Source organism: Temnothorax curvispinosus, unplaced genomic scaffold (assembly GCF_003070985.1).
Source record: "Temnothorax curvispinosus isolate PA1 unplaced genomic scaffold, ASM307098v1 QBEX01006134.1, whole genome shotgun sequence".
NCBI classification, from domain to species: Eukaryota; Metazoa; Arthropoda; class Insecta; order Hymenoptera; family Formicidae; genus Temnothorax; species Temnothorax curvispinosus.
The window spans coordinates 1-10,720 of record NW_020215914.1 but is presented as its reverse complement, the minus strand read 5'-3'; the positions used below and the strand labels follow the sequence as shown (position 1 = coordinate 10,720).

General features: G+C 37.4%; 1 protein-coding gene across 1 annotated transcript; it reads left to right on the top strand.

Annotated features, from left to right (window-relative positions):
- Positions 1-227: 227 nt before the first annotated feature.
- LOC112455498 lies at positions 228-5,360 on the top strand. Its single transcript, XM_025017454.1, has one exon. It carries the CDS (start codon positions 228-230, stop codon positions 5,358-5,360), a length of 5,133 nt encoding a protein of 1,710 aa, XP_024873222.1.
- The last annotated feature ends 5,360 nt before the right edge of the window (positions 5,361-10,720 follow it).

The window sequence follows — 10,720 nt, the reverse complement described above, 5'->3', positions numbered from 1 at the left end:
CGAGGCATCGCAGAGGATAGGCTTGCGGCTCACGAGAGCAAGAGAGAGACATCAATACAACAAGGCAAGACCACAGTAGACGTCGTCGAAAGCATATCGACGAAATTCCAAAGCGTATTTATGTTTGCGTATCTATATTGTCACCTCGAGGCGTAATGTTATATTCGCGTTAACCACAACCTTCGTATTATATTTCGTTCTCGTTATAAATTTATATTACTGACACGATGGCTGACGAGATTCGCGCACTCATACAAAGACGTGCTACAATAAAAGCGCATTTAACTAGATTTAACAGTTACTTAGAAAAATGGTCTGAATGTCCGGACAAGCAGCAATTAATAGAACGTTTAGAAAAATTTAAAAATACATGGGATAGCTTTGACGAAGTACAGACTAATATTGATTTGGTAAATGCGACCGCCACTGGCGCACAATCGGACGATAACGAAAGAGCGATTTTCGAGGAATCATATTTCCAACTGGCCGCGCGTGCCCAGCGTCGACTTGCGTCCGTCAGGCCCCCCACGGCTAATGATGATGTAGCGACTGTCCAGAATCAGTCCGTACAGAACGTATCTGCGAATATAAAGCTTCCTACAATTAATTTGCCCACTTTTAGTGGCAATTACGAGGCATGGTTAGGTTTTTATGACAATTTCAAATCCATCGTACATGACAATGCGAATCTTACCCCTGTTCAAAAATTACAATATTTGAGATCATCGTTATCAGATGAGGCCGCGCAGGTAATTCAATCTCTAGAAACTTCCTCTCAAAATTACGAAGTAGCTTGGGCTCTTATAGTGGAACGTTATGACAATAGAAGAATAATAATTCAGAGCCACATTCGCGCGCTGTTTGACCTTCCGGTAATATCTAAGGAATCTTCAACACAATTACGATCTTTAGTTGATGCCGCTTTAAGACACACACGAGCACTTCATGCTCTTGGTCAACCGACGAAATCTTGGGACGCGTTGCTGTTTCACTTGTTAACATCGAAACTCGATCGAAATACTCACAAAGAATGGGAGCGCTCTCTTGACGGTACCGATATGCCGTCTATTGACGATTTTTGGAAGTTTCTAAAGAATCGTTGTCACGTTTTGGAAAGCGTAAGTCAGGAGGTCTCAGTGTATTCGAATCAATTGGCAAAAAATCAAGCGAGATCAAACAATATGCGAGGTAATCAAAAGACGCGACAGGCTCTTGTAACCGTGCATACTAAACTCGAGTGTGCAATCTGTAAGCAGAACCATAACACATTTCAATGCGAACAATTTCTCAAAATGAATCGTGATGCGAGATTTGCCAAGGTGAAATCTATGGGGCTCTGTTACAATTGTTTAAGACCAAATCATTTGGTTGATGAATGCAAATCAGGTACATGCAGGAAGTGTAAGCGTAAACACCACACTCTTCTTCATTCAGAAGGTGAATCATTTGATCGGGGTTCTGGTAGCTCTAACGCAGCAAACGCTAATCCAATCGCGAGTCTCCAGGCGGTCGTCGCCTCGCAGGTTCTTTTGGCTACGGCATCTGTGCGTATGCTAAATAACCGCGGAGAGCCCATCAAGTGTAGAGTTTTATTGGATAACGGATCTCAGTCTAACTTTGTCACGGAGAAGTTATGCAATATTTTAAATCTCGCAAAGAGAGAAGTTAGTATTCCGGTGTCGGGTTTCAATCAAAGTTTAACCCATATTAAGCATTCTGTTACGACGACCCTCCAGTCAAGGGATGGACGCTTTGCTGCGGAATTGTCATTCTTGGTGGTACCTCGAATCACGGAAACGCTTCCTGCACAAACGATTAATCGTTACGTTTTAAATCTTCCCCGAAATGTCACCTTGGCAGATCCCGAATTCTGTACTCCGTCGGAAGTTGACGCCCTGATAGGAGCCGAACTCTTTTACCAGTTGTTATGCGTAGGTCAGATAAAATTAAGCAACTCTGCTTTAATACTTCAGAAGACACGGCTAGGCTGGATAATTTCGGGAGCAATACATAGTCGGGAGTCTGCGTCGAGTCGAATTGCGTGTAATCCAGTAGTAGACTCTTTGGATGCCCAAGTCTCCAAATTCTGGGAACTTGAGGAAGTTTCGAGCGTTAAACATTTGTCCAAAGACGAAGAAGCATGTGAGAAGCATTTCTCTCAGACGTACTCTAGGGATGAGAGCGGGCGATATACGGTTAGGCTCCCGTTTAATCATAGAAAGCGCGAGCTGGGCGACTCTTATCAAATAGCGAAAAAAAGATTGTATTCACTCGAAAGAAGATTAGCACAGGATCCTCAGTTGCGCGAGGAGTATACGGATTTTCTTGACGAATACGAAAGGCTTGGACATATGATTGAGATCTCTGCTTCCGACGTGACCGAAGATGGATATTTCATCCCACATCACCCCGTCTTCAAGCGCGACAGCCACACAACAAAATTGCGGGTTGTTTTTAACGCCTCATCAAAGAGTAGCAGTGGGGTGTCGCTCAACGATGTGCTTCTCGCTGGCCCGACCCTTCAGGAAGACTTGTTCTCCATCGTTACGAGGTTTCGGACCCATCGATATGTACTGACTGCCGACATCGAAAAAATGTATAGGCAGGTCAGAGTTCATCCCGGGGACGTCAAGTACCAAATGATTTTATGGCGCAAAGGTCCAAACGATCCAATCAGAATCCTCGTTTTAACCACGGCGACCTATGGTACCATTCCGGCTTCGTTTCTCGTCGTTCGATCTTTGCAGCAATTATCCAAGGACGAGCGAAGGCGGTTCCCGCTGGCATGCAGGGTTCTTCTTGAGGATTTCTACATGGACGACGCTCTTACCGGCACATCAAATCTCGAGGAGGCTCAAAGGTTACGTGATGAGCTTATCGAATTGTTGGCCTGTGGTGGATTTCATCTACGTAAATGGTGTTCGAACGAGCCGAGTCTTTTGGAACCACTATTGGACAAATCCATGGATCCTCACATTTGCTTAAGCGAGTCTGAGACTCAAAAGACCCTCGGCATCCATTGGCATCCCCGTGACGATCAGCTAATACACGTCGTGAAACCGTTTACTGAATATCAACGAACGACAAAGAGAACCATGCTTTCTCAAATCGCTTCTCTGTTCGACCCTCTCGGATTGGTCGGTCCGGTCATAGTAAAGGCGAAAATTTTGCTGCAGCAACTGTGGCAGAACAAACTGGATTGGGATGAGTCTGTCCCGGTGGACATTGCTACCTCTTGGAACCAGTACAAGGAGCAAATCGAGATTCTAAATAATTTCGTCATTCCTCGCCAAATCACAGCAGAGAATGTAATCAACATCCAGTTGCATGGCTTCTGTGATGCAAGCGAAAAGGCTTATGGAGCCGTGCTATACCTGAGATCTACAACTTCCTCAGGAATTCATATAGTTCGATTGGTCTGTTCCAAAACGCGGGTGGCGCCTATCAAGAGATTGACTTTGCCCCGGCTTGAATTGAGCGCGGCGGCTCTTCTTGGAAAACTGTATAAATCTACCATCAAATCAATCAGAATTAATTTAGACGAGGAGTTCTTTTGGTCGGACTCTACGATCACGCTCCATTGGATCCAAACCTCACCACACAAGCTAAAAACCTTTGTTGCAAACAGAGTTTCGCAGATCCAAGAAAGTACTAAGCACGGAAAGTGGAGACACGTGCCGTCTCAGGACAATCCCGCAGACGCGTTGTCAAGAGGACAGTTTCCCTGCGAATTCGTCAACAACCCCATTTGGAAAAATGGTCCGTTTTGGCTGTCTAAGGATGAAGCTGCTTGGCCGTCGAATTTAATACCTAGTATTGAAATTCCGGAACAACGCTCAATAGTTGTCTTGTCAAACGTTCACGTTGTCGATACGGATCTACTTTCAAGATTTTCATCTTTTGCTAGAATGAAAAGGATCATAGCGTACTGCATACGTTTTGCCTCCAGGTGTCGATCCTTGAGGAACGATTCGGAAGACCTCAGCACTGAAGATTTGAAGAAAGCCGAAATGCGTATTGTAAAATTAGTTCAAATCACCGCCTTCGAGAGCGAGTTACGTAGTTTGAGTCAGAAGCGTCCGCTAGATAAGAAAAGCAATATATTGTCGCTCAGCCCGTTCTTAGACGACGATGGAGTACTTCGAGTCGGGGGTCGTTTGAGACACGCGGATCTGAAGTTCAGTCAGAGGCATCCTATTTTGTTACCTTCTAATAATCATATTACAGAATTGATAATTCGCGAGACTCATGTTAGGCTTTGTCATGCCGGAAGTCAAGCAACCTTGTATGCGATAAGAGAAAAATATTGGCTGTTAAATGGTAGGAATCGCGTTAAGGGAGTAATTCGGAAATGTGTGATGTGTTCTCGCTGGAGGCCGTCGACCCCTCAGTATGAAATGGGCAATTTGCCAAAGATTAGACTAGTAAGCTCGAGACCTTTTGAAAACGTCGGCATCGACTTTTGCGGTCCGTTCTTAATTAAGGAGAAAAAGTATCGTAACCGCAATAAGATCAAGATTTACGTCGCTGTATTTGTGTGTTTAGTTACCAAGGCTGTTCATTTGGAGATTGTGAGCGATCTGACTACTGAAGCGTTTGTAGCTTGTTTGAAGCGTTTATTCGCACGCCGTGGCAGGGCTCGGGTCATTTGGTCGGACAACGGTACAAATTTTTTGGGCGCGAGTAATCATTTGAAAGAGATATTCGAGTTTTTCCAGGAAAGGGAAAATGAGCAAAAAATAAATCGGTACTTAGTAAATGAAGGAATACAATGGTCCTTTATACCTCCCCGCTCACCGCATTTCGGGGGAATTTGGGAGGCTTCCGTGAGAGGTTTTAAACATCACATGCGTCGTATGGTTGGAGATGCCCTATTCACATTTGAAGAATTCAATACTTTTATAATAGAGGTAGAAGCAATATTGAATTTGAGACCTCTCACGCCCATGTCGTCTGATCCGAATGATCCGCTTGCCCTGACACCAGCGCACTTTCTGATTAATGCGTCTTTACAAAGTATTCCGGAATACGACCTTACAAATGAGAATTCAAATCGCCTTTCGTCATGGCAACATATTCAAAAGGTAAAGCAACATTTTTGGAAGCGTTGGAATAAGGAGTATTTAAACGAGCTGCAACAGCGTACCAAGTGGGTTTCGAATAAAGCGCATAATATTAATATAGGAGATCTTGTAATTCTCAAGGAGGAGAACACTCCTCCGTTACGTTGGATCACTGGCAGAATGATAGCTACTCATCCTGGCGATGATGGTATAGTGAGAGTAGTGACGGTTAAAACAGCCCACGGTGTATATAAGCGATGCGTTAAAAAAATATCTCCGTTACCCATCATAGCATAAGAATCGAGTCACTTGTGTTTTTTTTTGTTTGTCGTTCTATCGTGTATTCTTTTATTCCTATGACTAGTTCATGTTGAACGTATATCCGTTCAAAGGGGGCGGTATGTCTAGACTTCGTGTAATATTGTACGGCCCTGCGCCATCGTTCCCCCTCTATTCGACTTGTAACGGAGCGAATTCGACTGAGACTCTGAGTAGTCGTTGTACCATGGCCGCACGCGCCACATCCTCGTGACAGTTCGCAATAAAGTATTATTTTAAATAAGAAGAGAGCGTACTTCGACCTACACCATCATCTATCAAAAAATAAGTGGTCCAGAATTAAAGATTTTGCCACTAGAAGGACGACCGGCGTGCATACACATACGAATCTGCAAGGCACACGTCGCATCCGTCCAAACAAGTAGAGCAGCACGAAAAATGCCTATTCGGGAACCGCAGTATATCATCGAAGCACAAGAAGCAGCTAGAAAAAAAGATATAAAAGTAGAAAGTAGTATTGAAGCTAGCAAACAATTATTGTCGAACACTACTACCACTGTTGCTGTTCCAGAGCAAGATGACGATTGCATTATAACTGATTATTATATACGAGATCTAACTGAGAATGACATAAAAAGTAAAAAAAAAATGTTAGATAATGTAATAACTTCTCTCCGCTTAGTGAAGGATAATATTTTGTCTATAACTAATAAATTAAGTGATGAATCGTTAGATCTATTTTTACGCATTGTAAGAGAGACTTCTTGCTTTGAAACACAAAGTGTGTTATACTTACAATACCCGCACTTAATTAAAGCTAGTCGTAGCAATAAAAGCTTACAAATTATTGGCGGAACTTGCACAGATCATTGGCGATGTATTTATTTTAATGGCACCAAACTTCATGTATACGACAGCCTATCTGGTACTACGTATGATAAATTGGCTACTAAAGAGAAAGAATATATTCGCCTTCGTTATCCCAAGATAACGAAATATGATATAATTTGTGAAAAAGTACAAATAAAACAACGGGATTCCATTTCTTGCGGAATTTATGCTGTGGCTTTTGCTACAACTGTAGCCTTGAAAGAAAATCCTTGTAATGAAAAATATTCTACTGACGTAAAATGCATGAGACGTCATTTATTTAAAATTCTAGAAAATAAAAAATTATTGCCTTTTCCGAATTAATATTTTTCATTATTTAACACATCTTTGTAAGCTTTTATTGCTAAATATTGCTCAATAATTGTTAAATTAACATTTGTTAAATATTACTAAATAATTGTCATTGTATAGAACATATAGTAACATGTAATTGTTACTGTATCTCGCATGCAAATAAAAATTTCGGAGAGACGATAAAAGAATATTGGATGCGTTCTCACGGGAATGGGCGTTGGAGGGGCCCATTCTATATTTCATATATGTAATATTTATTATGACAATTATTTTATGTTATATTTTTGTTTTGAAAATAGTGCATTGCAAATCAGATCGCAATTTGAACTGAGGTGATTGCGTCGCAAAGTGTTAATATGAGATAGGTTCTTTTTGTTTTGCAATGTATTATTTTTAAAAATACATAGTAACAGGAACATGAAACAAATTACAAAATACAAAACCAAAATTGCATGTAAAATAACAAAAAATATTTTATAAAGTATACTTCCCATAATATGGTTGAGGTCACTTTGCGACGCAATCATTTAACTTAGTTTAAATTGCGATCCACTCGAATTATTAATTCGTGTTGTTTATTCACATAATTTCATTGTTTTTTTTCAGATTTATAAATTAATAATATATTTTATTGTTATTATAATTAGTCTATGCACACAGCATAGAGTTGCTTATTGTTGTAAGTGAAGTCACCATATTTAAAAGGCGGAACACTTTAAATGGAGAGGCGTGGATACCACTGACTCAACGCCATTATATTGCAGCAGGTAACGTGTGCACAGTGGGGGTTTTAGTGAGTAAGAATCTCACACTACCCCGGACAACGGAGGTGCCTTTTGAAGGTTTCTCCCACGTGAAAAAAAATTGCTTATTATAAGTACTTACTATACATTTGTTTATTGTAAGTACTAATAATTTGAAAGCATAAATAAATTGAGCCATCCCGAGTCGAAATTTTACTCCTTCTTTCGACCTCTTATTTTTACATCTCAGGATTCTGGAGGATTTTGATAGGTTCTAATTGTATTGTACTTAGCTCCTACTTTGTGCCTGAAAACGGCAGAAAACGGACTGTTTCCCATTTTGAGGTTTAAAAGAGGAGTTATCGGTAAAACCCTCCTAAACCTCCTAAAACCCTCTAGATCCTACACTGATAGAAAAATGTACTAAATTTTAATTAATGTTTTCTCCAATAGTCCTTATAAAGTATTTTTTTAATTCAGTTAATATTTTTCGAATAAAAAAATTATTCATCTAATTGAAACAAATTTTCTAAACCTAATAAAATATTTACTGAATTCAAAAGAATACTTTATTAGGACTATTGGAGAAAACATTTATTGTAGTACATTTTATTATCAATGTATTAATTTTTACTACTTTTTAAATCGTAATGAAACATGTTCCATATCACGTACATCATCGGTAATTCATATAGTATAGGTTTTGGTAAATTTAGCAACGAGATACGGTTGTGACTTTGACTTATGTTGTCGTATCTCATTGCTCTGTTAAACGCAATATTTATCTAGATTTATTATTTAAAATCTAAGATTTTTAATATCAAAAAAATATTACCGCAAAATATTTTATAACATTGTTAATTAATCAGATACATATAGACATACATGTATCACAATTAATAATGTTATAAAATTTATATAATAAATCTTTTTTTATTAACCATATGAAACACAACTTAAATAAAAACTCCACTGCAAGTCACCGATAATATACATGACATAGAGCATGTTAATATGATAATGTGGTAAATAGCATATAGGGGGGAGAGTCAGAAAAAATCTAAGAGATTGCACACGTTTGTTTCTAAGGTACAAAGGAACATATATTTATTTGTTTACACTTTTTTATCTACTTGTTCATGTACTCTTGCATACTATCTAAATTAAACTCATATTATATCATAACGAAAAAAAAAAAAATTTTTAACCATTTAAAACAATTAATATATGTATTGTATCTTAATAAAAATTAAAATTAAAATTTAGTTTCAACAAAATTAAAATTAAAATTGAAAAATGTCTTGATACTGATTGTGAGTATCTTAAAATGAAATATCTTAATACTAATAAAACTTAAAATTAATACCTTAATACCAAATAACTAATCGCATATCACAAATGCCATTTAACAAATAATATTAATAATACGGAATTAAGGAGTCTGGATTACCGATTGAAATCAAAGTAAGAAAAGAAAAGAGAAGAAAAGAGAGGGGGGGCCTCTGCATTTGTCTACGAGATAAATTCTAGGGCCAAAATATAACCCAGAGTCACAAGAATAAGAGCAATTCCAAGATCTCAAGACGAGATTAACCTTGCAGAGCTCCTTGTACTACTACGAACAATGTCGATCTTCCAATATGGCGTCCTAAATGAGAATATCGGAAGGGCCCTGCTCGGTGGACCGGACTCCTCGCCTCAATTCTCCCTCTCGGACGCGAGCTGCCGCAGCTCTCCTTTTCCTGGCGGTGAGCTCTCCTTGGGAAGTCGAATCTCGCTCGGTTGGTCTCCAGAATATGTGCCGCTTAGCTCAATCAGTTACGAAAGAAGGAAAACGTACTCGTCTTGTCCGAAGAAACGCAGCAAGAGCGGCCATGACACTGAACTGACTGAACGAGAGCGAGCCGAGCGAGGAAAGAGTGGGGGCGCTTTGAAAGTGGCGACTCACGCGTCGCGCCATCTACATCTGAATGAAACGATCGGGCGTTTGCAAAACGCGAAGGAATTCGAGCGCAATATCTGAAGTAAATATTAAATTAATAATAAATAAATGTCAAATAAATGTTTCTTTAAATCATTATTGCAAATAAATAATTAATGTAAAATAAATATTACATTACTGTCGAATAAATGTTAAATAAATGTTTTTTCAATTCATTATGGCAAATAAATAGTTAATGTTTAATGTAAAATAAATATTAAAATAATGTCGAATAAATGTTAAATAAATGTTTTTTTAACTTATTGCAAATAACTTACTAATGTAAAACAAATATTAAATAAACGTTAAATAAACGTTTAATAAATATTTTTTCTAAATTATTACTTCAAATAAATAATCAATGTGAAATAAATATTTAATAAACATTAAATAAATATTATTTTTACAATGAATTGTACAAATGTATAATTAATAAAAAATGAATATTAAAAACACATTTAAAAAACATTGTCTGCTGATTGGGCAAGAGCTTGAATAAATAAATACCAGTCCATATTCAATTATCGTAAATTTAGTAACATGTAAATATATGAAGATAAGTAATTATAAGAAGTAATAACAAAAAGAAAGATGTTTTGTAATAGTTTTGTATATATTTAAAATTTCCTACCTTTAGTTTCACATATACGCATGCGTACTCATACATACACACATTCTTTTAATTTTATTTTGAATTATTTTAATAAATAAAGAAAAAAGAGAGAAAAAAGGAAAAAATAATATAGAAAAATACAATTTTATATAAATAATCATTTATACGTCATATATAAAATTATTTTTTTTAGTTATCAATAATATAACTATTATTATTAACCTAATAAAATTCCTTTTAATTTTGTTTTTACTATTTTTGATTAAATTAATAAATAGAGAGAACCGTTATTATAAACATTTATTATAAACGTTATTATAAACGTTTAATAAATCATATATAATATTTAATCAAAAATATAATAAACTTATAATAAAAATAAACTAAATGCAATAAATAAATTAAGAAAACGTTAAGAACATTAAAGTAGGAGCATGATTTCTTTTCAAACAGAATTGTCAGATTCTAAATAGGAGCCAGAGGTTGAAGAGGTTGAAGAGATTCAAAATAGGGTGATGTGACTGCTTAAAGTATCAAAGTAGGTGTTAGGTAGAACATTTTGGTCGAAAGTAGGTGCTAGATTGAACATTGAGGTCGAAAATAGGAGAAAAATTTCGACTCGGGATTGCATCTCGTGCACCTCTAATAATTTTTGAAGTGAAACTTCTTTAGGCACGGTAGTGAATTCGATTCACGACACGAAAAAGTGTAACGGAAGTGAAACTTCTTTGGTACGGTAGTAAGTTCGATTGTGCGACACAAATAGTGTAACGAAAATTTGACCAATAGGCGTACGGCGTTGGCGAGATGGTTCTTCTTCTGGCACGGTAGTAAGTTCGATTATGCGACACGGAAA

Coding starts and splice junctions, on each gene's coding strand:
- LOC112455498 (XM_025017454.1), top strand. CDS start 228: ATGGCTGACGAGATTCGCGCACTCATACAAAGACGTGCTACAATAAAA.